General features: G+C 38.9%; 3 protein-coding genes across 3 annotated transcripts; 2 read left to right on the forward strand and 1 right to left on the reverse strand.

Annotated features, from left to right (window-relative positions):
- The first annotated feature begins 4004 nt into the window (after nt 1–4004).
- On the forward strand, nt 4005–11473 carry fxyd6l (FXYD domain containing ion transport regulator 6 like). The gene is made up of 9 exons (XM_030783330.1): nt 4005–4233; nt 5723–5779; nt 8044–8067; nt 8560–8583; nt 9598–9672; nt 10621–10657; nt 10796–10833; nt 11150–11183; nt 11322–11473. Exons 1-8 carry the CDS (start codon nt 4227–4229, stop codon nt 11158–11160), a joined length of 273 nt encoding a protein of 90 aa, XP_030639190.1. The 5' UTR covers nt 4005–4226; the 3' UTR covers nt 11161–11183; nt 11322–11473.
- Nucleotides 11474–12777: 1304 nt separating this feature from the next.
- LOC115819670 (FXYD domain-containing ion transport regulator 7-like) lies at nt 12778–16220 on the forward strand. Its single transcript, XM_030783172.1, has 6 exons — nt 12778–12793; nt 13996–14034; nt 14251–14325; nt 15179–15209; nt 16017–16057; nt 16201–16220. Exons 1-6 carry the CDS (start codon nt 12778–12780, stop codon nt 16218–16220), a joined length of 222 nt encoding a protein of 73 aa, XP_030639032.1.
- A 2693-nt stretch (nt 16221–18913) lies between these two features.
- On the reverse strand, nt 18914–25165 carry nfkbid (nuclear factor of kappa light polypeptide gene enhancer in B-cells inhibitor, delta). The gene is made up of 11 exons (XM_030783173.1): nt 25012–25165; nt 23636–23776; nt 22931–23202; nt 22502–22695; nt 22015–22120; nt 21587–21733; nt 21422–21473; nt 21088–21257; nt 19931–20047; nt 19079–19243; nt 18914–18985 (listed from the first exon to the last, which is right to left on the reverse strand). Exons 1-11 carry the CDS (start codon nt 25163–25165, stop codon nt 18914–18916), a joined length of 1590 nt encoding a protein of 529 aa, XP_030639033.1.
- Between the last annotated feature and the right edge of the window lie 233 nt (nt 25166–25398).

Here is a 25398-nt window from a genome sequence, read left to right on the forward strand (position 1 = left end):
GGTCCATGTTGTCCAAAGCCTTTGATGCCTGAGATTAATTGGTGATTAGAAACAATTGCAGATGGACAGAATCCTAAGATTCACTCCCTACGCGGTTGTTCAGAGGCATACATGACACCAGGTTTGGTCATTGCTACTCTAACATATTAAGTATTAAGTATTTTTACATTGTTGCGTGATTCTTGCAGATAAATGGGGATGGGTGTCAGGGTGGAGGTGCTGGTGGTGTTTTGAAAGGCTAGAAAAGCAGTTCTGACACTTATTATTGGCCGTTGGATTTGGGGTGGGTGTTATACCTGTGACAACCCATTTTCTTAAAAAGTTATCACAAGAATTAATCATGTAGCATTTACAGAATTTATTTCGAATTCTCCACGACAAAATTAGCTTTCAAATGACATCAACAATGACACTTCTGTTGTCATTTTGTGTTTTGAGGCCTGAAATTACAGTGCTTCTTGTACTTGCAAACATGCAAAGGATTCAGCATCAGAACACAACATTAAGTATGATGTGTAGTCTATAAGGTTTATTTTACAGATCCAGTGTTGAAAGCAGTACTTCTAGGAACACTTCCTAAAGTACCAAGATTAGAATGAGCAAAAGAGAGAATTTTTTCATATCTGCTTGCATTGCCCATGTCTCTGTCTGCAGTATCCTTTCTGTGTAGGTGCTAATTCTTTTTGTTAAACTGAAACTGAACTGAAACTGAACAAACTGAAAATTTCACAGCATGGTTCAGCCTTTGATTAGTCAGGAGTCACCGTAAGGTTTACCAGGCTTATTGTAGCAAATGGCATTTGTAACATTATTTCTGGTCTGTTTCCAGGCTTCCCACGGGCAGTTTAGCTTTGGACGTGCAGTCACTATAAAACAATATTTATAATCCATGTTTTTGACACAGAAGAGGTCAAACGAGCTCACTGTATTTGTGACTCTCAGTTAAATGATTAGTTGTTGATAACCATTTGCTCACCAGCCTGTAAACCGACAGGTCTTGGGGGAATTCTTTACCCATGCCTCACTTACGAGTCTGCTCAGTGTCCTGGATTTCAGTTATGTAACCCTTGTTACTTCTGGTCACCACATCCATGTATCACACTCCCCAAAGTAATTTTCCTCAAATGTTACAAAGACAGTTTTAAAACAAGCCCCCTCTGTCAGCACATCAGTGTTTGTCTTACAAATGCAAAAAAAAAAAAAAAAAAATCCTTTTGAGTATCTTTACAGAGGCTGTTAAATTTTGTGTCTATTGATGATTGCTTTGTTTTGTTTTGTTTTATCCATCTCACTGACAAAGGTATTGTGTAAAGTGCAGAGGAAAGACATTGTATGCCGATTTTACCTTAGAGACAGGCTTCTTTCTGTGACCCTGCGTCTGACAAGGGTACACCTGCTCACCCTGGGCTGTGACGTCACAGCCTATTTCTGGCACAAGTTAGTGTTACTGACCTCTGGTACCGCCCTGGATACAAAGCTCACAGCTAAGGGGGACAAAACTGATGATATTACAGTAATGGTCGAACGAATCCTCCATGGTCAGTGTTGTTTTTGGATGTTTGATGAATATGCTGTAAAAATGCTCACATTAAGAGCTGATTTACACAGTTAGAGATGTAGCCAAGATGCTGAACTCTACTAGGGAAATGCCACTGATGATAACACAAGTTTGTGTTGTACTGAATGGGCTCTATTAATGTATATTTCAGTTAAAAGATTTGGAGAGACACGTGAAAAATCAATAAATTAAAGCAATCTTGTGAGTCAACAGAATAAGATGTTAAAATGATCATCAGAACCTCAAAACAGAGATGAATCATGCATATATGAACATGTGCCAGATCAGTGGGTTTCCATGAACGTTATGCTGCTTGGTCACCGTGTAAAAAAAAAAAAAAAAAAAAAATCGTGTCACTGAGTCAGAGAAATTCACCCTGTATTTTATGGTCATTACACTGCATTACAGCTGACATTTTTCTTTCAGTCATTCTCTTCCGAATACAGCCTCTCTCCATAGTGCAGCACCACTCCTCTATGCCCCTACTGCTGAGTTAAAATGATGTCATAGAAGTCATGTAGCATGTCATTTGCTGCATATAGACTGCAGGTGTGGATGAGCATGCTGACTAATCTGTTGCTGTTGGGCTTGAATTCTCCAAGCGGTTGTCTCCAGGAATTGTGAGACACATACTAGATGAAGAGACCATTTTCATTAAATTACATGTCATTCCTCAACGATATCAAACAAATGATTCGACAAAAAAAAAAAAAAAAAAGAAAAAGAAAAAAAAGAAATGAAATTCATATGATTATTCGAATGCAAATCTTAAATGAATGTTTAAGGAAACATCACAGTGGGTATGTGGTCTAATCAGGCCAAAGCAAAGCAAAACAAAACAAAAAATTCACAGTATTTGGTACCCTTGAACGAAGAATAAAAGGGTGAATTTTATTCCCGCATGGAAGCATCAGCTTGATGAAGTCCACATGTTTCTTTGCTACCTAAAAGCTAAGACCAACTGTTCGGAGACATCACCATGCAGATGACAATAAAATGTCTTCTATGCAGAAGTTACAAGGCCACGTCTCTTTTTTACCACTAGGAACTTGTATTGAGGGTTTGTGAAAAACAAGATTTTGGGGCAAAACAAGCGCCATCTACTGAATCTTGCATCGATTGAGGATCGAAAACATCCACTGTTGCACTGAAACATTTTTAAACGGACTAATATCAACAAGACATACAGCAAGCGCGTGTGACAATGCATGGTGTTCGTTGTATTAATATTATTTCAGCTTCTGTGACGGAGGACCGATGTTGAGTTTTTAAAACTTGGAGCAAAACAAGAGAAATTATGGTAAAATAGCTCCCTCCCATGGTCAAGAAATGCAAGTATGTCCGTATAGCTTCGAACAAAATGTGCAAAGCCACAAATATCTCTTTTATAATACGTAAACGGAAGGTGTATTTGTAATTCTTGTAATTTGACAGTATTTGCCAGTGCGCGTTAAATGGTGGATTACCCTAGATTTGTTGGTATAGGATTCAATAACAAGTGAAAGAAAAACGATATCAATTGATAAATGAAGTTCACAACGTGGAGCGAAGAGAGGAAAACATTAAATCTGAGTTTACCTCATGAGGGAGGACTTCTTCAGCCACTTCACGCCTCGAGGGTACATACGTCTGCTTTTTTTTGAATTCCTAGAATGCCATAATGAAGACCCGTCCAAGGCCTCCTTACAAACTGACAGTAACTGAAAACAGAATGCTACCACTTCAAAACTCGTTCAGGGTCAGTAATATGAACCCCAAACTCTTGCCCGACAGAACTGCGCAACTCTCACTTTACTCAAATCAGACTTTTATTAAGAAGATTGCGAATTTACAAACATTCACATCTCCAGTATCAGAATGCCAAAAAATATAAAAGGAAAGAAAAGAGAGATGACAGAACTTGTTACCAGTGATAGCCTGACAAAAATTAATGTAATATTCAGTGGTTGACTATCTTTTCTTATTTTAACAGATGTAAGAGACTGTTTAAAACATTGAAACAGACTTGTCAATCATTGTGCTGTTTTTGAGTGACATGTCTTCCAGACGATTAGATCATTCGCCCACATCAACTTCTCTGTTAACTCTCGGTGGCAGTGTGATTTAAATACACCTCCATGGCAGCACGCAATGTAATAATGTACGTACTATGCATGTATACAATCCAGCCATCGGTCATATGAATGCTACACGATAAAAACATTTATCAAATGGTTTACAGTATTCTTACAACCGATAAATAGATACGCAATGCAGTACCATGTGGTGGAATGCGTGCTCAAAAAAACGTAAACAGGCGTTGATCCCGCCAGGCGAGTTTTTCCGTAATATCTTTAGAAGTTGCGCATCCGCAATCTCACTCAGTGTAATCTGACTCTTTGAAACCACTGAGCGTCGACCTGCGCTGAAGTGGGAATAGAGACTTCATTGTAGCGTTTTTCGGCAACAAGGAAAGACCCACTTTAGAGGGATTAAATCAGATATGATACACTTTCCATGACGTTCAAAGCGTCATTGAAAAAATTTAGGATCCCAGAAATACTTATAGTGGCAGAACTTTCTGATTACTAGATCCTGTCGTTTGTTGGAAAATCCGGTGATTTGACTCCCCGTGAAACTTCACTGACTTGAGAGAACTTTTCAGCAGCGTTTGGTGTTGCATATTGATATGCCTGGTAAGCATTTCTTCTCCTTATTTAAGCAGCGAATGCTGATTTAATGATTGCTGCATTTGCTCAAAATATTTAAAGTACAGAATTTCACAGATGAGACCAGATGGATATGAATTCCGTTTTCCCGTTACAAACTGTGCTACGTGTTAGTTAGTGTTTGATAAAGTTTCAGCAGCCAGTTTCTTTGTAAGAAAAATGAGTCTTTTGCTATTGCATTGTACGTTTTCGAGATGCCACTGGAATAGATGAGCAACAATTTCTTAACAGTTATGTCTTTTAATGATCAGCGTGGAGATTTACTGAAATTGACAAAAAAACCCGATTATAATTTACCCCCTCCCCCTCTGTCTTTGCGTTTGTTGGTATGTGTACATGCAAAAATGAGTTTTTCAGAGGGACTTTTTTGAAAAATGCAAAATGTCTAAATCTTTTAACGAGATAAACTTTTATCTCAGGTTGATTGAACGCAAACAAATGTGGTTATTCCGGCTCATCAGAGTTTTCTTAGAATTGTTTGTGCCCATTCAGTCAGGCAAATAGTTGTTTTGATGCGTGTTAACGAGCGGTCTGTAGAGCCAGGCTCGGTATTGTAAGCCTCACAGTCATCTCTGTGTTAGACAAACTCCTCCACAGCGGTGACCAAATCTCAACGAAGTGCTCTTTGTTTGCACATAATTATTAAGTTCAGCTACTGCTCAAAATGTTGATCAACATTTTAGTAATTTAGAAAGTTTTTAAGGGGCAACCTTAGAGACAAACGTCTATGCGTTGCAAACAGTTGTGACTGGAATGTACCAGACGTTCTCATACATCCACGATAGTGCATTCGAGTTACTAGAATAAGTGGAGATATGTCAGTAACCCACTGACCAAATACTATCTTCTGAAACTTGAGCTTTCTCCTGCTTGCCATACCCTGGCAACCTGTATTCTGCTGGTAGACACTGTTTTGAGGTGCCTGTCTTAAAATAGAGCCTCCTACCCTCCCTTGGGAGTCAGTGATCTTCCGAGGGTTATGTAAGGGATCCTTTTAGTCATGAGTCCATTTAGAATTTTTCAAGTACAGTGACAAACAGAGCCACCCTTGGATCTGTTACTAAAGAGATCATTTATGAACCACAAAGTTGTTCAGAAAGCTTGTAATTGCTTTTTTCTAATTTCAGCTGAAAGCAAAGTCTTTGGCTACTGGTGACATTCACTTGTGTTGGTTTTGGTTAACTCATGAACAAGTATGTCTGCCCTGTGTCAAATGTTTTTTCTCAAAATTCGGTCCATAAATGCATGACAGTGTGTATGTCAATGTATGAGTACTGATTCTAAAAACCAAATGCTCTGTAGTAGGTGGAATACTAGCACGTAGTACTGGTCAGTCCTCTCCAGTCAGTTCTGGATATCTCACTGAAGTGTTGAGGTATGTGTGTGAAATTCCACAAGGCTTCAAAACTGCCTCAAATGTGTCTCTCTGATGCAAGTGTCTTCTCATGTTTTTCAGAGGACATGGCTCTCACTGCTGCAGTGGCTTTCTGCTCCTGTTTAGCTCCAGTTTGGGGTAAGGGGACCCAAAATTTTGCATTACGTCCATGGTGTCTGTTGGGAACGCTTGTTTTTTTTTTTCGTTACTTCACACAGACCAAGACATAAATGGATAATCTGGTTTACTGTATTTGTGTTCGTTTGAAAAATGAATGTTGTCTTCAAACGGGGCGACCGTTTCCATTTTCCTCCTCTGTATTTCTCTTCATGAGGCGTGTCTTTGAAGGAGTAGTTTCTTATGGGGGAGCAGAGTTGTTCCACCCCTTTAATCAAGTTTTCTTTTCATTTGACTCTTTTTTTTTTTTAATTTTATATTTTTTATATGTGGGAGAAGTTTAGATTACTACAAATTGTTTAGAATACATTTAGAAAACACATTTTGTACTTTGAGATATCTTGTTATTTTTCTTTTAAAGTGGTGTGTGTATGTGCGTTTGACAGGCTCTGCTTTCGGCAGGGAAATGCCAGGTGAGTTTGGAGAGTTCTGGGTAAATGTTTGTGTCTCGGGGGAATGAGAACTATGGCGCTCCCTTGGAAGAGAGAGAGAGTGGGAGTGAGCATTGGTGCTTTTGTGTGCTTCTCTACCCAAATGTGTCTGTTTGTGGCAAAGCTTCTTTTACATCACACTCATTTTTATGCCATAGTTAGAAGCTGTGTGGCTGTAGGAATATTTTAGCTAACATTAGCTGTAGAAATGTTTTGGTTTAATGATTTATACTTTCTGACATTTTTAGCTCTGAAACATGACATAATGCTGTAGTAACATTGTGCCTACTGTGATGTAGTCTGAAGAGAGGAATTCGTGTTTTACATGTCATTACAGCTCACACTTTGGCAGCTGTTGTGACCCACCCTATCCTGTAAATTGTTTGCAAAGAGATTATTAGGTAAGGGGTTCTCTGATACCTGAGGACTCTGGAGTTTTTCTCTCAGTTGCACAGTTCAAGTTCTGTTTAATCTCAGGAACATTCATTCTGTCCATGCAGTAGAGTACAGGATAGTTTGGTGATGACACAGATAGATTTATGATTAAGGCTATCCAGAGGCTGTGAACCCAGCTGTCCGCATGGATTTCTGAGAGAGACTTGACATTTACTGGATTCATAGGCTTTCATTTTGAAACACAGACTAACAAACATTCATTTTTTCAACTCTCTCACACACACACACACACACACACACACAAACACTGAGAGAAACAGTGTGTCAGGTAACTCTAGGCTTCAATACATACCATTCAGATCTTCCAGTGGGTACTGTTACATGAGGAAAAAGGTATTTTTCCTCATATGATAAGTTTCTAATCCAGTTGTGCCATATGCAAAAGGAACCCATTCTTCTTCATTTCTTTAACTACAGTAACTATGCAAATGTGTAATAGTAAATTAGTGGTCTTTACCGCCAGACATTTAATCCATCTTTGCTCTGTGTCATCTGCTACTAGACCGAGCAAAGTGATACTTGGCGTTTGAACAATTTACATGACTGCTTTCCCATGACTTCATCCAAGTTGATTTAAATTTTGCTCTTAGAGCAGGTTATCGTTATGCAATCAGCCACAAATATCATTAGTGCGGCGACTGATATTTTGTCTAGCAAATTCGAATTACCCTCTTGAATTTATTCTTTGGGTCGATTGTAGCTCAGGAAACGTTCTTGACGTCACAGACCAGTCTTGACGTAGCTTTGCTATTAAATCAGTCGCTTTACTTATCCCTGTCAGTACGTCGTGGTTTCTTAGCAACTAGGTGATACACACTTACTGCAGTGTCGTAACTTGACTTGGATTTGTTTGGAGCCTGTTAAATCAGCTGCCATGAAGTGACAGATCAGTAGTTCAGGTCTGGCAGTACTGTGTTAAAATGTGAACTTGCGACACTGGTTTTGGGTTAGAGTGTCTAGAATGTTGTGTTAGAATGTATTGGGGGTGGCCGGTTACTGCGGCAGAGACACTGCTAGTGTGAATCTATAGCTGGCAGTACTCCCTGTCTGTCCTGCATGTTTGGCCCATGCTTCTTGCTCATGTCTCCATGGTGCCTCATTGTCTAATACTCAAAGCTGGTGTGTACCGGAGTACTTGAATGGTGTTGGGCTAATTGCACCATACTTTCACCTTTTTGTTCAGTTGCTGATGCTCCTGCATCTTGTGGTGTGGCGGGTCCATGTCAACCTTAAAAGTTATATGAAGCAGCAGATCCTGAAAAGACAGACCTTTGCATCCCATTCTCTCCTGTTCGTCTCAGTACATATGCTAATAGCGTCTCTTTCTTTTCTCTCCAGCTACCACAATGGATGATGTTCATGGTAAGGATGCCCTGACTTTACGCCAATGCAATTTCAACAACAGTTGGAATGCGGGAATAACATAGTCACATGAACACTCCTTTGGATGGGTTATACATTTAAAATCAGCTTCAGCCCAAACATGAAGAATTTCAGCCCTGTTGAAGTATTTAAGATATCGAATAGTGACACACAACGATGGAGGAGAAATGTTTATGTTGGTATCCTGGCAACCAGACTTGATCTTCTTATGTACCCCAGAGGGTATAACACTCTTAGAATTGCCTCAGGGTGAAAGAATTGTATGTTAGCTGTGTTTTTGTCCTTTACTGATAACCACGTTTTTGTCGATTATGCTTCCGAAGGCTTAGAGGTACAGTATAGATTTTTTTTATATGATAGTTTGTGCTCTGTCCAAATACTGAAATTTTGCTTGAAGCCTGCTTAAATTTATTTTCAATTCTCTTAAATCCTGAAATATTTTTCATTTTTTAATCTTGTCTTTCCAAATAGATTATGACAGCCCATTTCATTACGGTAAGTAGAACTACATTTGATTTATTTAGAACTTATCGCGACAGCTAAACTTTGTTGATTGACAGAAGGTGAAACTGAAACGTTGTGTGAGGGAAGTTTGCGTTCCTAGTTGTTGACAGGGAGCGCCTGATACACGCACAGCCGCATAATCACAGTGAATTCCTGATGAGTGTTTTAACAAGGAGTCCTTTGTCCATCCACAATACATATCATGCAGTTTGAATAAACTGCGGGGACTTAGCTTTTACGACATCAGGAAATATAGCATCCATGTGAGTTTTTTAGGGGCAGACCGTGTCACTCAACTCAGGAAACATCTGGGAGGTCAGGACGGGGTACATTTTCCCTCTGTTTTTCCAAGATCAATGGAAAAAACTCACCCCTAAGCCAAGCTTCCGGGAATAACTTTAAGAAAGTCCCAGGCTCCACCCCGATGTTTTGAAATTCTCATGTCATAACATTTTTTTTTAATAATGTTTTAAGCCATGTTTTCATATTATGCCTTTCTGAAATGATGCATGTCTTAGTGGCTCACGCTCAAGAAAGACATTTGTTTGTTTATTCGGTCTTACCCACACAAAAATAAATACAGAATGGAAAAAAACTTTCCTGCCTTTAGAGGAAGGTATCATTCATTGGCTGTACAAATGGACAGATTCACTTTGTACAGTAAACATTCAGTTGTTCAACATACGGTATTTATTTCTTCCATGATTAAATAATGTTTTAGTAAATAGCATTTGTAATATTACAGTGACATCAGCTATCACACACTGTTACAGATACATTTTCCCTTTTTGTAACACTCAGCAAGCTGAAAAATAGTGGAAAGTCCCTGTCAGACATTGTTAGTATAAATGTGACATTGTTTTAATATACTGTCTATCTTTTCTGTAACTTTGCGCTGCTCTGAAGATCTGATTCGGTTAGCTGCCAGTTGCCTTGTTCAAGGCCGGCTGCGTCAGGTTATCATTTGCTTTATTTCTTTCTTTCTTTTTTTTTTTTTTTTTTTAGATTACGAGTCTCTTCGGATTGGTGGTCTTATCTTTGCTGTGGCACTCTTTCTCATGGGAATCTTCCTCGTTCTCAGTGAGTATCGGTCAAAAAAAGTTGCTTTGGTTGACAGGCTGCTGCTTACGAAAGAGTTTTTGTTAATGTGATCGCAAAAGGAAAACAGATGAAAAACAAACGAACAAACAAACAAAAAAAAACTGAAAAAGACATGCCTCTTCAGTGGTAGGCCTGCTTACCGAAACGTGCATTTGCAAGGGACCAAACGGATACAAAAACAAAGAGGGATTATATCCCTTCTGATAAGAATGCTAAAGAAAGGAAACGCGGGCTCACCTTTGTTTAACCTCACGTGATTTTTTTTTTTAAACCAATACGGATCATAGTGTAAAGTAAGATACGTTTTCATGGAAGGCTTTACTGGTGTTAACCGGAACAGTTGAGGTAAACAAGACTTTGATAGACTGAAATGAGACAGTTGCTGGTTTGAGGTGTTAGTGGGCCTCAGGCCAGTGAATGTTGCGCAACCTCCAGTCTTAGCCCTTCTTAGACACTCTACACCCTGCCCCTCTTATGGCCGAGGAGCAAAAGGCACTGCAGTCTACCCCTCCCCCAACACCCCAGCTCTGAAAGCCAAGGAGGCCATAAATTACTTATGAAGATCAGATTAGGATAAACTCACCCTGCCCTGCCTCGGCTGCCGCTATATGGAGTCCTTAATTCTTGAATCTGCACTGTGAACAGTATAAGGCAAGGAACAGAGACCAGGCTATGTGTGTGCCCTCATTTGGAGTCTCAGAGTGCCAGCTGCCCAACGCTTATCTGCCACGTCTGCCCAAAAGAAGTTTCATACACAAACAATGAGGTCGCTAAAATACGTTTGTCAAATTCACTAACTGAAAGCTTCAGACTAAGCTATGTATAATATAGTATTGTTTTAATTTTCTGGAAGACACATTGACAGTTTTATTCTAATCAAGTTTTTCTTGTGCTCCTTTCTCCCTCTCATTTCTGCTTCACCCCCAGGCCGAAAATGTAGGTGCAGTGGGCGTCAGCAGCAAAAGTAAGTTGGGGGGAGGGGGGATACCACTACCCTGAAGTCTGTTCTGTCATGTGTTTGTTACAAACCGGTATAGTGTATGTGTTTTCATGGAGATTTCAATGTGCTATGTCACGATTTAACTGTCCGAACTCTCTTTAGGCCTGTGGGAATGAATACAGAAGCTGCTGGAGTTATAGGTGAGTGTTCGGGATGTTTTTAGCGGTGTACTGTTAAAGTTTATTGTTTATGTCTACGCCTCGGTAAACCTGGATTTTTACATTTAACAAATGTGATTGCACTGGAATTTCATAGGTGCCTACATTAAAACTCTCAATGTTACCTTTTGTCCCTCAGCAAACTTGGTAACTTTTTATGCACGTAGTTAGCATGTTTGCCATTGTTCTGTTATGTAGAAACTCTGTGCAAAATTGCACTCAAATACTTCATTTTACTATTCATGTCATTCTTCACATATTAATGAACGTGAAGTTTACAATTTATTTGCTCTTGCAGTTGAAAAATAATGCGAATTGAAGCAAGTGAAGAGGTGAGTTGAACTGTCCATGTCCGATTGAATGACGTGAGTGAATGTGCCGTTATGATATATTCATACAGTTATCTTATGGTGAAAATCTTACCCCTGACAAGGTTCAGCTTAACCACTTCAATCTTCCTTTTGCCCTAGAGTCTATGTGACAGTGTGTAGTGCCACCAGATGGAGGAGATATCCACTTACAGAAAGCTTGGACTTCTTTGAGTAGCAGCAGTAGCAGCAGGAGTGGTTGGACTTCAGAAGATTTTGCCTCTCTCATATTTCTCATTGTCGTTGATTCTTATTTTTCCTTTGCCCTCTGCCAAGGGTTCGCTGATAAATGCTATTATGTCTCTATTTAGAGATATAGGGAATGAGTTACCTAAACATACACCAGTAAATGAATTGTGCAGTTTTTCTTTCCATTGTCATGCTTAAGTAGAATCTGTTTTCTTATACAGGCTATGGCTGATTTTTGTATAGCATCTTCTTCGAGTGTCTTAGTCGCATTCAAATCAGTGTTGCAGATTTTGTAAGTGTTAATAATTTGTCCCATTATTCAAGTAATGATACTCATTTAAGCTGTTTTTCTAAAACTGGTATTAAAAATTAGTTTAATTGACTGTATTCTGTCTTTTCAAATAAACATATTTAGATGGATGAATTAATATGCTGTCATTTACTGCTGTTGGATGTCGTTTTATTTGTAAAATATTATTAAGGTCTTCTGCACCCATTAATGTTTTTCATTCCATCCATGTCTTGTCCTTGTTTTGATAAGCATCATAAATTATTTTAGAACAACCAGTGTGCTGATGCTGTTTGATCATCTGCCAATTTCTCCCCAGAGATGCAGGATATTGAATTCAAAACTGCATTATGATTTAAAAGTGCATGATGTATCCTAATGAGTAGGTCCGAATATCTTACTAAAATTTTCGAAGCTCTCTTGGTTTTTTTATTTGACACTTTTATTATTTTAATTTATATGGAAATAATATAAGCCATCATGTAGATTATTAAATAAATTTGATTCAGTTCAAAATATGCTAATAGATAGCTGGGCAAAGTGGGCAAAGACATGCATTGATGCTAGTATAATGAAATATTATAATCACTAGGGTATGACCCACGTTTTAGAGCCAAGGACATCGTCGATACTGCAAACTCAAACGTTTCCTCACTCCCCATATGTGCAAACGCATCCTCATTTCAGTCTACCTATGCAGCGTTACGGGGAAAGGCGTCGCTTGCAATAAGAGCGCACGCACTTCTGGGGTAGCAAAGCTGCTTGGTCTTATTTCTGGACGCAAGATATTCTGGCAAGGAGCACCTCCGCATTGCTTGGCACACATCTAATTCAGCTATCTCTTCAGAAGTCCTTAGATCCTCAGGTCTTTGATATTTAATCTTTGCCGCTAGATGGCACTTGTGGTGACGGTTGAGGTGCACTGCCAGCACCCCGTTGATTCGCATCGATTTTGCGCCCACACACTCCTCCTCTGCACTTCTCCAACGCCAACCTATATTCCCTCTCGTAGTCCTGACTTTATGCTTTGTAGCTGAAGCAGCATCGAGGGAGGCTCCGCAATCTTCCTATACCGCAGTCATGGCAACTTCTGCAGGTTTGTTCAAGTTTCTGTATTACTCTACCATGTCTAGAATTACAACCTTTTGTAAATCTCTGAACTCGCGTTAACGTCATCTTTACATCACATCTTAACTTTGATTAGAAACGATGAGTTTTGTGAATCTTTGAAACCTAAAAACATTTTTCATTTAAAAAAACCCCCAATAACACCTGCATATTTTCATATCTCAAATATCTCTGAAATGTCTATTTGTTTGCAATGATCACACATTAGACAACTACCCTTTTAAAATCTTTGCTTCCGTGTTTAATCGAGTGTATTTAGTAGGGAAAATTGTGAGATGAATGTGTGGGTGTTGTCTTTTTCCACTATAAACACGTGTGTCTCAGATCTTTCCCCGCTTTGCTTCACAAATGTTTTCAGTTTAATCATTTCGATACAGAAACATTAGACTGCTTGTGAGCGTAGCTGGAAAACTGGGGATGGGGCGCAATAGAGTCCTAACTTGACCCTCTCAAAAAGTCTGATATCAGCAACAGAAAACCGCATCATAACCGAGCAAGTTACCTACAGCATCTTTGCCCCGCCGCCCGTGTCGCAGTGCTCAACTATGCATTTGCTCCACTGTGTATCTACTAAAAAGGATAATTCAACACCCAGGCATACTGAGAATCTTCGTAGAAACAGAATGTATCTATGGGCAATTGCAATCGCTGACGTACTACAATCAGTGACACTGATTAAATGTGTTAATCAGTCCGCGGGAAGGAAACTTTTCCTGCTCTTTGAAAGTGCTGTGCGCGTGTATGTGCCACTAACGCACTTTTGCTGAGCTCACATTCTTTATATCAATTGCGCAGTCTGCAGCAATGTAACAAATCACACTGGTCCACGAAGGATGCTTTGCGCGTGTGCGTGTGTCTTTACAATTATAGTGTTATCTGGACTGACGGCTAAAGTTATGATACAGATTATTTGGAACTCTTCACCAATGATTGGAATTAAATAGGCACCGAACCAGCCAAGGTGGAATTCAAGCCACTTTCAGACAAAGCACATAGATTCCCTCCATTTCACTGAAGTCTGGGCTCCTGTCCAAGGTGCTGAATTCACTTCATTGTGCCAGCTTGAGCCAATTCACTCCAGTGTCCTAAAAAGCAACCTTGATTTTCCTCCTGCTGTCAGAGCACTTAATTGTCTCAACAGAATCAGTTGACATGTTGTTGTCTCAACAGAATCAAGCATAATTGACGATGACCAAGCATTCAACTATGGTGAGTATTCCTCTTAAGAGGCAGAAAAACGAATGAACATGAATAAGATGTTGCCTTTCATAATTTGCCATCTTTATCAGGCAGAAAACATTGTTTTACAGAATGGCTAAATGATCATCTTACAGAATGACTAAAGTATAAACCTGACTCAGAAAAAAGACTCCCCCCCTCTCCCAATATTACAGTTGACTTCCTTTTAATTCTCTCTGGATGCAGACTATGACACTCTGCGCACCACTGGGGTTATCCTCGCAGTGGTCATGTTTGTCTCAGGAATCCTCATTGCTCTGAGTGAGTAAAATCAAAGACATGCATTGTATACAGGCTCCATGTGACTCTCTCTCGTTCTCTCTCTCTCTCTCTCTCTCTCTCTCTCTCTCTCTCTCACCCCCCCCCCTTGTTTCTATTGATTCATGTTTCTGTTCTTGCTCTCATTCTGCCTGTTTTCTTCCCTTTTTTAGTAAATTGTTATTTATTGCCATTGAAACAGAGAATTTTTCAACACGATACTAAAGAACCAAGGGCGCTAGTTCAGTATCTTCAAACTTTATTTCTTTCTGTTTGTCTGTTAAACTCTGGTCTCTTACATATTTGACTGGGAGATAAAATTACCACCTGCAGTGGTGTTCTGTAGGAGTCTTTTCCCATCTCAGCCTTTGCTCCTGATACACATTTCCCCTTGGGATCATAAGATACACGTGGTGTTATAGTGTCTAAGTTTTTGTATTTTACTTTAGATGTGCAACCATGCGTGTTTTTCTTCTATTCATTTGTTTGTTTTACATTTTTTATTTACTTTGAAATATTTGCCAATTGTCCATGAAGTGCTTAATAAATAAAATTTGGATTTTTGGAGCGGAATAAAATTGGTGAAATTATCTTCAGATGAAACATATGAACCTGTACAAAATATCTCAGATATACAGATATCATGGAAACATAACCTTTTTGTTTGTTGGTTAGCTTCGGCTGTTATCAGATCCAGATCTTTTCTCCGTTAGTTTTCTTTGGGACCTTCTGATCATTATTATCTATCGTTAGATATTAAGCAGTCACAAAATATTAATGATTTTACAGTGGCGTTTTATGTTCTCCGTCACAATCTTCTTAAGTTTGTCTTTCTAAATGTTTTTGTTTCTGACAGGCAAAAAATTTAAATGCGCAAAATCATCAAAGTAAGAGTTTGCCCATGCGCTCAGGACTGTGCATGTGGAATGCGTCAAACCAGAGGGCGGGATAATGCAAAATAAATGGACTGCCGATTATCATGCCTGTAATCACAGATGATCTCTTTCTGAAAAAAGGTCATGTCCCCGTTTTGAATGCAGCCCTGGATTTCAGTATTACCCATCTCCCAGTCCCGGCATACGCTCGCAGTTCACAAACACTGCCTTTTCATTCAAACATGAACGGTTTAGATTTGAGTAAACTGTGTAGTGAGAGTACGGTATCACGCCTACTCATGGAAAAATAGGATGTTTTTTTCTGTAAAGCATATTTATCTCAGAAGTAAGAGATAAATGTCTTAAAACATTTTAGAACTTTTTGAACTTACTTCTCATTAAAAAAAAGAATCTACCTCTACACCTTTCCTCTGTTTTCAAAGATGGTAACAGAAAAGGATTTAAAAAGAATGTAATTTTTTTTGTATGGATGGGCAGTGTGTGACATTCCTGTGAAATGCATAGCATGTTTTCCTCTTGAAGAACTATTCACTGATGACCTGGGTAGACAATCTTAATTTATTTCTGTAATTTGCAAGCAGTTAATTCTCTTTAGACTATGATAATCGTCAAATATTTCTTCAGAAGGTGATGTCACAGACTTATCTAAGCTTTTAAGTATATGGACGGTGTTTTGTTTATTTATTTGTTTGTTTAATTTGCATGTAAGTCAGTGATGGAATGGTATGCTTTGAGCCTGGATTGTCTAATCTCAGTGTTTCTTAAGAATTATTGTCTTTCATGTGTTTTCTTTCATAGCTCCAGTCCAGTTGAAGGATCTCAGATACCAAAGTCTGAAGGTATAATCCTGGGTTTAGTGAATGCAGTGTTTCAGTGTTTAAATGTATAACATACAACTTTATACACACTCACTCTCTCTCTCTCTCTCTCTCTCTCCCTCCCTCTCCACCTTTTTTCCCTTTATCTGTCTCTCTGTCTCCAGTGCCGCCACAGACAGTATGAAGGTCCACATGTACAAGGGAGAGGGCCATTTCAGGATATGAGTAAGACAGAAGACAAGTTCACCTTCACACGGATGCCCAAGGGAACAACAGGGGAAAGCTGGTCATTACGAACCAGTAATGAAACGCGTTTATTTTCATTTTTTTGATCATCCTTTAGAAGCACTCATTTTTTTGGTCAAACCTTTACTTTAATGTTGTTTCCTGATTCCTGCTTATGTAGCACAAGGGACATTCCCATGATTCACCTTGTTTGACTTTTTTCTTTCTTGTAATAGCCCCTCAATGTGAATGACTAAATGAAGTACACATTCTTGACGGTTATGAACTGCGTTAGCTAGTTGGGGGGGGGGGGGGCTTCTGGTCACCAAACATTGTACTGGCCACTGTCACCCTGGTGGAGTTACTAGAAGATCACAGGTACATTGTAATCCTCATCTTCAAAGGTTATCATTACTAATTTTTACATCCAAACTGTTAAAATATTCCTTTTTCTTGCATTGCCCCTGCTCACACTATTCTTCAATAAGCATGTTACTGTCCAAAATACATAAAAGGACCTTGGATATCTTAACAATCAATTCTCAGTGTGCAAGCAATTCCGATCTTTTGTTAACTAAAAGCTTATATTTATTTTATGTCATATTTGTGTTAAGTTGAATTAAGATCCTTTCAGCTTTTACTACATCAGGAATCTACCATATACATCTACATAAACCACGTGATGAGAATCGTCACCTTGAAGATCAAACACAAAAGAGGTGAAAACGCTATGTATAAAAAATTCTCAGTCTACATGTATTGATAGCCTTATTGAGTTTCAAAATATTGAGTACACCAACAAAATAAATACAACTAAGTCAACATTTCTTAAACAATGTTTGAACATTTATTTCAGTGTACTCTAACACATGACAATTAACATGTTTTTATTAAATTAAGAGATATTTTCAGCATTAAGTTAATAAGGTCAGAGAATATTAAATTTTAAGACAGGGTTTAATGCCTTTTGTCAAAGCTAACATAATAGAACTGGTCAGTAGATTACATTCAATAAGACAATTTAATAAACTTAATTCATTACAATGCTATTACTGGTGCTAGTGCATTGTTTTATACCTTGAGGACCTTTTAAGAGCAAAAGTCATGAAACAAAGTCAGTAATCAAAAATCTATATCACTGCGACTGAGAGTATGAAGTCGCCTGTTTTCAAATTCCCTGAAATCCAGTGCCACTTTCTTACAAGAAAATACTACTCGTATGTGTTTTCCCCCATTTGAATTACCATGGAACCCACCCCTAAAGTAGCTGATTCACATTCGTACCCCCTCCCCCAAAGATGTCTATAAATCACCTTTTTGACTCATCAGTACAACAGTAACATTTCTGGATTCTATATGACATGAAAACAGTTCAAATATCTAAAAAAAATGATTTCAAACCATAGAAACATTACCATCACATTCACAGAAAATCCACAATTAAAATATAAATAGTTTTAATGAATAATAATCAAGCTTCAAATGATTGTGCAATGAAGACAACAGCAGAGGTTTGTATCATCTTAGAGGTTTGTATCATTGAATAAGCCCCAGATATATGACACAGATGAGTCATAAATAACACATTCAGGCGACCTGCGATGACACATTCTGAATGATGAGTGTACAAGATGTCCTTAAGAGATCGTGGTTACATCAGAAATGTACACCCTAGATATATTTTTGAGTGGTCTGTTCCTTTATTTATTTTACTGAATAAATAACTAACTGCACCATTCTTGTTTCTTTGCTTAAAATACTGAAGAAAATACCAAACAGTACTAACAAAAGGCACATTTGAAATGCAACATAGTAAAAATGTGAAAAATAAATAAGTTATCAGACTAGTACATACACTGATGCAGTGTACGAACCTCAAAATGAGTTTGCTTATAGCTCCTCTCTCAGGAACCAATATGGTTCTAAAGGATGGTTGGAAGATATTCCAAACCATAACGATTTCACAGAAATCACTATTCACATATGTACGTAAATATGACATAAACTGTACATGTACACTGTCTACACATAAATTATTATCTTTCTTACACATTCGTTGCTTTAAATTCCAGTTAGAAAACATCAACATGATCTCAAGGCTCTGTTTAGGTCTATATTGTGTAATGGCATTTGCATGTACTGTGCTACCAGTTTGTCTGGGAAGATACTTGGCCACATATTTCAAAAAGAATACATAGCTGAACATTCAGTAAATCTGAAAAGGAACTCTAGAATAAATTAGAGACATATTTTATACATATTGAAAACCCTCATGAAAAGGTACTGCAAAATTGATCCCTTCTGCTCTAAAGGAAGCCAGGATTCAGCCATGGGACATTCTGATAGCGCTTAAAGAGTAACTTTTGTAATCTTGCATATTTTTTTTTTTGAAGTTACAAAGAGGTAGGTAGAAAACTATCAAATAAAACTACCAAAACTGTATTGAATTAGTCTATGACACTCAATGTAGTTTGATTAAATAATTCACCAGGTCACTTTTTTTTTTTTTTTTACATGTAACAGTGTTTAAAACAGTCTAGTTGTACAATCATAATTCTGTGCTTAGCACAATAAAAATGGCCCATGGCTGTATGGCCTAAACCATCCTTTAGACAAGGAAATGCATACGCTGGGACTTAAAATGAGTCCTGGTCACTCTTGGTCCTGTAAGGACATGATTCGTCGTCGAGACGAAGTACTTCTTTTCTTCAAGATGAGCTTGAGCTGAGTATTCCAGACAGAAAAGAAGGAAAACGTTTACACTGACCGAATAAACCGGCTGACAGACTGATTACACCTACGGGATTAAGCCTTTACCTGCTCTCCGCGCTCTCCGCTCTGCAACAGGTGCGCGGGTTGGTCGTTCTCCAGGTTGCGGATGCTGGGGTCAGCACCTCGGCTCAGCAGCAGCCTGATCAGCTCCTCCTGGTGCGGGTTGCCATGGAGACCAGCTGCCATATGCAAGGCGGTGTGCCCGTGAGCCTGGGCGGACATAACATAACACACATGACTGTTTGAACTGCTCTCTGGGAATGATTTAGTCTCAAATATTTTGACACATTGTCTACTCCTGTCATTTTGTTGTGGTCTTAAGAGAATGAGAAGCAGTGCAATGACATGTTGAGAGTGCAGGGGGAAGACAGTAATACTGACGGGAACAAGGTGGGTATTGAGATAAAACGCATAAGGTCAAATATGTATCACTACACCTAGCATGATGTATTGTGCATGAGGTCATTAAGTTTAAAAAAAAAATCACACATAACATAATGCACATATTGTACTTCAAACCACAATACATTATTCATGACTATTTTACACCTCAAAAGAGTGATTCATCATTCATCATTTTGATGTGATTCAACTTGACTGAGTATAACAGCAGTGACATTTGAAATGTGTTGAAGTCATTTTCATTTTTCTCCAGCTCATTTAGAGTAGTGTATTGTTATACACTGTAATATAATGTATTTCATAATATTTCCTGCTATTTTTGGGATTTAGTTGACACCCCACATCAATGTAACAGTTCCAGTCAATTTAAATACTTCATTACTATTTATTGCTATATGTACAAAAGCAATAGTATTCAGGACTAATGAGCAACACGAATATTTTGACAAAAATAGAGCCATATTTTTGTTTTCCAATTTTCTATATTATTCTCACCTTCATGTTGACAAAAGATTGCATGTCAGGTAGTTGGATGCTCAAGAGATATCGAACCAGTTGGATATTCCCCTCCTTCACAGCTAGGTGAAGAGCAGTCTTGTTGCTTTTGATTTCCTGATAGTAATAGGAAGATAATTCACAACAGAGCAAACAATATGAAATGTGAAACTGAGAATGAAAGAGTTCTTTATGCTCCATTTTTAGAATGAAACTCTCCACACTGTGGGAATGGAAATGATAAGCTCACAATGAGTTTCTTCCTCAGCAAAACACCCCCTTCATCAGTCAGATAAAGCCTCTGCCAGCATACAACTGAAGTGTTTAAAGTATATGTAGAGTTGTTTGTACGTATATGTATGTGGTGTTGAGCTGTGTCAAAGTGACTTGAACGGATATAATCTAAGATCTATAATCTAAGAATACTGATGGATTACATGAACCTGATGAAGAAGTGACATGGAAAATATGACTGAGCAGTAGGAGAGAGTACAGTGTCTGAGAGTGTAGTAATTTAACAGAACAGGAGAGAGAATATAGTATCTGACTGAGCAGTAGGAGAGAGTAAGGGGAAAGTCTGGTACCCTAACTGAGGAGTAGGAGAGAGTACAGTATCTGACTGAGGGGTAGGAGAGAGTAAGGGAAAGTCTGGTACCCTAACTGAGGAGTAGGAGAGAGTACAGTATCTGACTGAGGAGTAGGAGAGAGTACAGTATCTGACTGAGGGGTAGGAGAGAGTAAGGGAAAGTCTGGTACCCTAACTGAGGAGTAGGAAAGAGTACAGTATCTGACTGGGGGGTAGGAGAGAGTAAGGGGAAGTCTGGTACCCTAACTGAGGAGTAGGAGAGAGTACAGTATCTGACTGAGGAGTAGGAGAGAGTACAGTATCTGACTGAGGGGTAGGAGAGAGTAAGGGGAAGTCTGGTACCCTAATTGTGGAGTAGGAGAGAGTACAGTATCTGACTGAGGGTGTAAGGGAAAGTATAGTACCCTAACTGAGGAGTAGGAGTATAATGTCTGGCTGAGGAGTTGAAGAGAGCATACAGTACCAGTCAAAAGTCTGGACACACTTTTCCATTCACCTGAATGAGAAAGTGTGTCCAAACCTTTGACTGGTACTGCACTCTTTGAATGAAAAGTAGGAGAGAACATAGTACCTGACTAAGCAGGGAAGCTCCAGCATTCAGCAGAAGCTGTAAGCAGGAAAGTTTGTCCTCAGCCTGAGTCTGTAGATTGCCAGGGCCATGCCATGTGGAAGAGGCAGCAGCAGCCAGTGCTTTAACTGTGGCACTGTGAGAGATTACCACACAGTGCAAGGGAGTCAGACCTGAGAGAGAGAGAGAGAGAGAGAGAGAGAGAGAGAGAGAGAAAGAGAAAGAGAAAGGGAAACAAGAGAGAGCAGAAGACTCTCAACTAATGGTACTACAGTGTATGTTGTACTTTATGTGAAAGTATACAATGCATGTTCTGAAACAGCATACAGAATGTTACCTTCAAAATTACGAGCCTCCAGGTCTACTCTGAGTCCCATTGAGAGAATTACCTGTGAATTCACAGATTGAAAGAGTCAAACCCAGGTAAATAAGCATTAGCAGCATTTCAGTGTAAACCTGAACGCTGCATGGCAGACGAATATGAACGGCCTATCTCTCTTACCTCCATCACTCGTGGAAAACCATAAGTGGCAGCCAGGTGGAGAGCAGTCTGACCTTTGACATCACAGGCATTAATGTCAGCTCCAAACGACAGCAGGTCCTGGACAATTTCTGGCTGGTTTGCTGTTACTGCTACTAGCAAGGCAGTCTGGGATTGAGGACAAGGAAGAAATATTTAACTCATCTTTCTTATGTACACTCCTAATAACAATTCACAGATTACCCAGGTTTACTGATTCTTTTGTGTAATGACTACCATAGAACCTGACAACAGAACAGAGACCGCGTCCAATTTCAAATCCGAAGACGGCCAAAAACATGGACTAAGTGTAAGTGTAGTGTTATAACTCCAGCACAAAATAAGTTTCATAACTGAGAATTATAACTGTATTATTGCCACTGAAGATAAAATGAAAGGAAAAGGTTTACCTTTCCCTTGTGCTCCTTTGAGTCTAAGCTTCCCAGTCTGTGCAGTTTCTCTGCAGCAGCAAATGCATACTCCCGTAGTCCTTTGGCAGTGTAGATGTGCAGAATCCTACCAGAATAGTAAAAAAAAAGACAGTTGAATTTGTGAAAAACAGGATAATATCATTCTATGCTCTCACGCTGGTCTGTTTATAACCCTCTCTAGTGCAAAAATGACTTCCTGTTAGTTTAAGTGTTAACAAAACATACGGGGCTACCTCACAGTCAATTTAGTATGAAATTTGGTACTTCAGTGTCTTTGACAGAATTGGAGATGAACAGATCTGAACTGTCTTTCTCTGTTTTAGCAATTCAAACCGAGACACTGAGACCTAATGGTGCATTACAAGGAACTCACAGAAACCTCTTTCACAAACCACATTCTAAAATACAAATATACTCTAATGTGACAACCGTTGGAAAATTATGCTTCCATAATCCTGTAACTCACGTGTCTCCATCATCATCCTGCCAAGTTGTTCTGTTGTAGTCCATGCTCTGGAGAAATAAACGGGCTTCTTCCAGTTTGGCTGTGTCGATCGGGCTCCTGTACTCCTGGTTACAGGTCCAGTCATAGCTAGAGGTTGGAATGGGCATGGCATGTGTCATGACAGGCATGGCTGCAGTCACGGGACAGTCTGGGGTCTGTGAAAAATAAATATGAGAAACATATGAAAACGTGCCAGCAACTCAATTCTTGTCGTCCGTGTCATCACTTGACAATTGATTGACAAGACTTGACAATTGATTGACAAGACTGCTTTCTAGTTGCCTTTTGACTGTAATACATCAATATCAGTGAGATTTGATTGAATGTGCATATATAACCACGCATTCGGTATTATGGAAGGTCAGTGTGGAAAGCCCAAGGCCGTCTTACGTAATGTTGCGGTAGCTGGTTGTCCTGGCAGTCCTGCAGCTGCTGAGGGCTGTAGCTGGATGGCATGGGCTGGTTAGGTAAAGGACTCTGGCTGAAGTTTACTGACGTGGAAGGACTGGATATGAAATTCGTCCCAAAGGGGGAAAACGGTCCACATGGCTGTAGGTTTGAGGGAGCCATGCTTGGAATATCCCATCTGTCATATCCTACAGCTCCCATATCTGAGTAACTGCTTGTAGCACCTAGTGGGACAGATACTGACATCTCACTGACTGACTGTGTCTATTCAGTAACAAACAATAAATATCTCTTCTCCATTTATCTGTAAGTGTTTAATGTCCCAAGAGAAAAAGAAAACACCATGGCTTAACAACCCCAGTGTATGAACATATTAGATGATTAAAACCTACCTGAAGGAGAGGTTTGCGTGGGTGTTAAAACCTATAAGTGACAACAAGAAGACCATTAACGAACCGAAAGTGACAGAGCTCAACGAGACAGTTATGCCTTCGCCTACAGCATTTCATTTCTAAGACGATTAGTTATGTCTATGACCACCATTTGGGATTATCAAATGTAAACACTGCATTAATACACTTTACAAATAAAGACAGGGTAAAATATACCAAGGTGCCATAAAATCCCTAATGACTTATATTTGCCACATCAGAAAACAGAGCCTTGAAGTCAAAGCCACGCGTGTACTTACGGGGTTGGCCACAGGGGCGGCAGTAGTAGGGGGGGTTGCAGAGCAAGAGGGGGATGCTGAGGAGGTCTCTCTCTTTCTCTTCTGCTCCAGGAGTTTCTTCACTGTGGGGAGAGTGTAACACGACTTCTCCTTTGGTGCTGTGAACAGAGTCAGTAATCAGAGGTTACTCATTGCAGTGACAGAGGAAATTACATCAATTATTTGATCATACGTAAAAATAACTTGATGCACTGAAGGTCATGATAACAGTTAAAATAGCAGTGAAAACAGGTAATTCCTATTTGCCCTATACAATACACATTGACCTACACATATATATATCCTATACAATAGCAGAACATACAATAAATGCGAGGCATGTTTAAGAATGCAATACAAAAGCTAAAAGGCACAACATTCAGTAGAGAACACCTGGTAAAGAACATTGTTCAAGGACAATATGTACTGGGAAACTGTGGTAACAAATGAAAAGCAGATTTTATCTCTTGTTCATTTGTGTCAATTGACACTGATTATATCAATTTTTCACCTCCACTGTTTTCATTACAGCACCCATATGTGTTTATCCATAATAATACAGAGTTCTATAATTATATTTATTATATACAAGATTAACCATTATATACTGTAATATGGTATGGGTTATATATATGTGTGTGTGTACAGTGATAAATAACACACACACACACACACACACACACATATATATGTATACACACACACACACACACACACACATATATATGTATATATATATATATATATATATATATATATACATACACACACACACACACACATATACATATATACATATATCAAATTTATCACTATATAATAATATATACTGATTAATCATATACTTCGGTGCTTCATCTCACTACTTAGTGCTCAATTACCATCATCAGAAGACAACAGTATGACAAGTCCTTTGATCATCATGTTAAACTCTTGTTGTTGATATGTGATAAAGAGTTGTTTCCCCTGTTGTGATTTCCCGAGTATCTTTTTTGTTTTGCTACACTTTTCTTTTGAAAGGCATCCTTTCCTTTTGTTAGTCACAAAAAAGAGAACAACAGAAAAAAAGTGATGTAAGCAAAAATGCAAATAATAAAGGTTTCCAACTGCCAAAACTGTTACGTGTTCTGGAGAAAAAGGAGGAAAGTTTCTTCGAAATCTTGAGCCAAAACATAAAATATAACAGAAATTTCCACCAGAGGAGCAAAGTGCTCATTGAGATCATTGTGAGGAAGGTATTCCATTAGGAAAAGATTCGGTGAGGTCAGGTCTACCTGTCCTCTTTGCGAGAAAAAAAAAAACTCTTTACTGTGGAGGATGTTCACACAGCACATTTTCTGTGACTGTTTCCTACTCTCCGTTACGCTCAATGCAAAACCACACTTCTTCCTGCTTTGTTCAAGTGACGCATACTCAGACACCCGAGTAATCAGAGAGGCCTCATCTGGGTTGAGTGCATGAAGTACCTCTGCCCCGATATGTAGGCAGATTGAGGTTTTGTTCTTCATTGTTCAGTGATTTTGAGAACTGGTCTTAAATGAATTGTTAAAGGTAGACGGCGGCTTGGGTTGTCCTTTGTGTGATGATTCACGGACTACAATGTGCTGTATTTCTTGTCACCAGCTGTCTTTTTCTCACAACACAGTGATCACTGATCCAGATAAAGGTTTCTTTTCTTTTCTTTTCTTTTTTTTTTTTTTTTTTAGTCGGGTTGATGCTTTTGAGTCAGCCTTTGTTATGC

The sequence above is a fragment of the Chanos chanos genome, chromosome 8, assembly GCF_902362185.1.
Source record: "Chanos chanos chromosome 8, fChaCha1.1, whole genome shotgun sequence".
Classification (NCBI taxonomy): Eukaryota; Metazoa; Chordata; class Actinopteri; order Gonorynchiformes; family Chanidae; genus Chanos; species Chanos chanos.

Bases quoted from the DNA above. Each gene is read 5' to 3' on its own strand.
- nfkbid (XM_030783173.1), bottom strand. From the start codon at position 25,165: ATGAAGAACAAAACCTCAATCTGCCTACATATCGGGGCAGAGGTACTT. The intron at 23,777-25,011 runs GTAGGAAACAGT...CTCTGTTCACAG, and splicing joins TGCATTGAGCGTAACGGAGA to CACCAAAGGAGAAGTCGTGT. The intron at 20,048-21,087 runs GTACTATGTTCT...TATTACTATCAG, and splicing joins GAGCTTCCCTGCTTAGTCAG to GAAATCAAAAGCAACAAGAC.
- fxyd6l (XM_030783330.1), top strand. The intron at 5,780-8,043 runs GTAAGGGGACCC...TTTTCTCTCCAG, and splicing joins CTGTTTAGCTCCAGTTTGGG to CTACCACAATGGATGATGTT. The intron at 8,584-9,597 runs GTAAGTAGAACT...TTTTTTTTTTAG, and splicing joins TGACAGCCCATTTCATTACG to ATTACGAGTCTCTTCGGATT.
- LOC115819670 (XM_030783172.1), top strand. The intron at 15,210-16,016 runs GTAAGAGTTTGC...TTTCTTTCATAG, and splicing joins AAATGCGCAAAATCATCAAA to CTCCAGTCCAGTTGAAGGAT. The intron at 16,058-16,200 runs GTATAATCCTGG...CTCTGTCTCCAG, and splicing joins TCAGATACCAAAGTCTGAAG to TGCCGCCACAGACAGTATGA.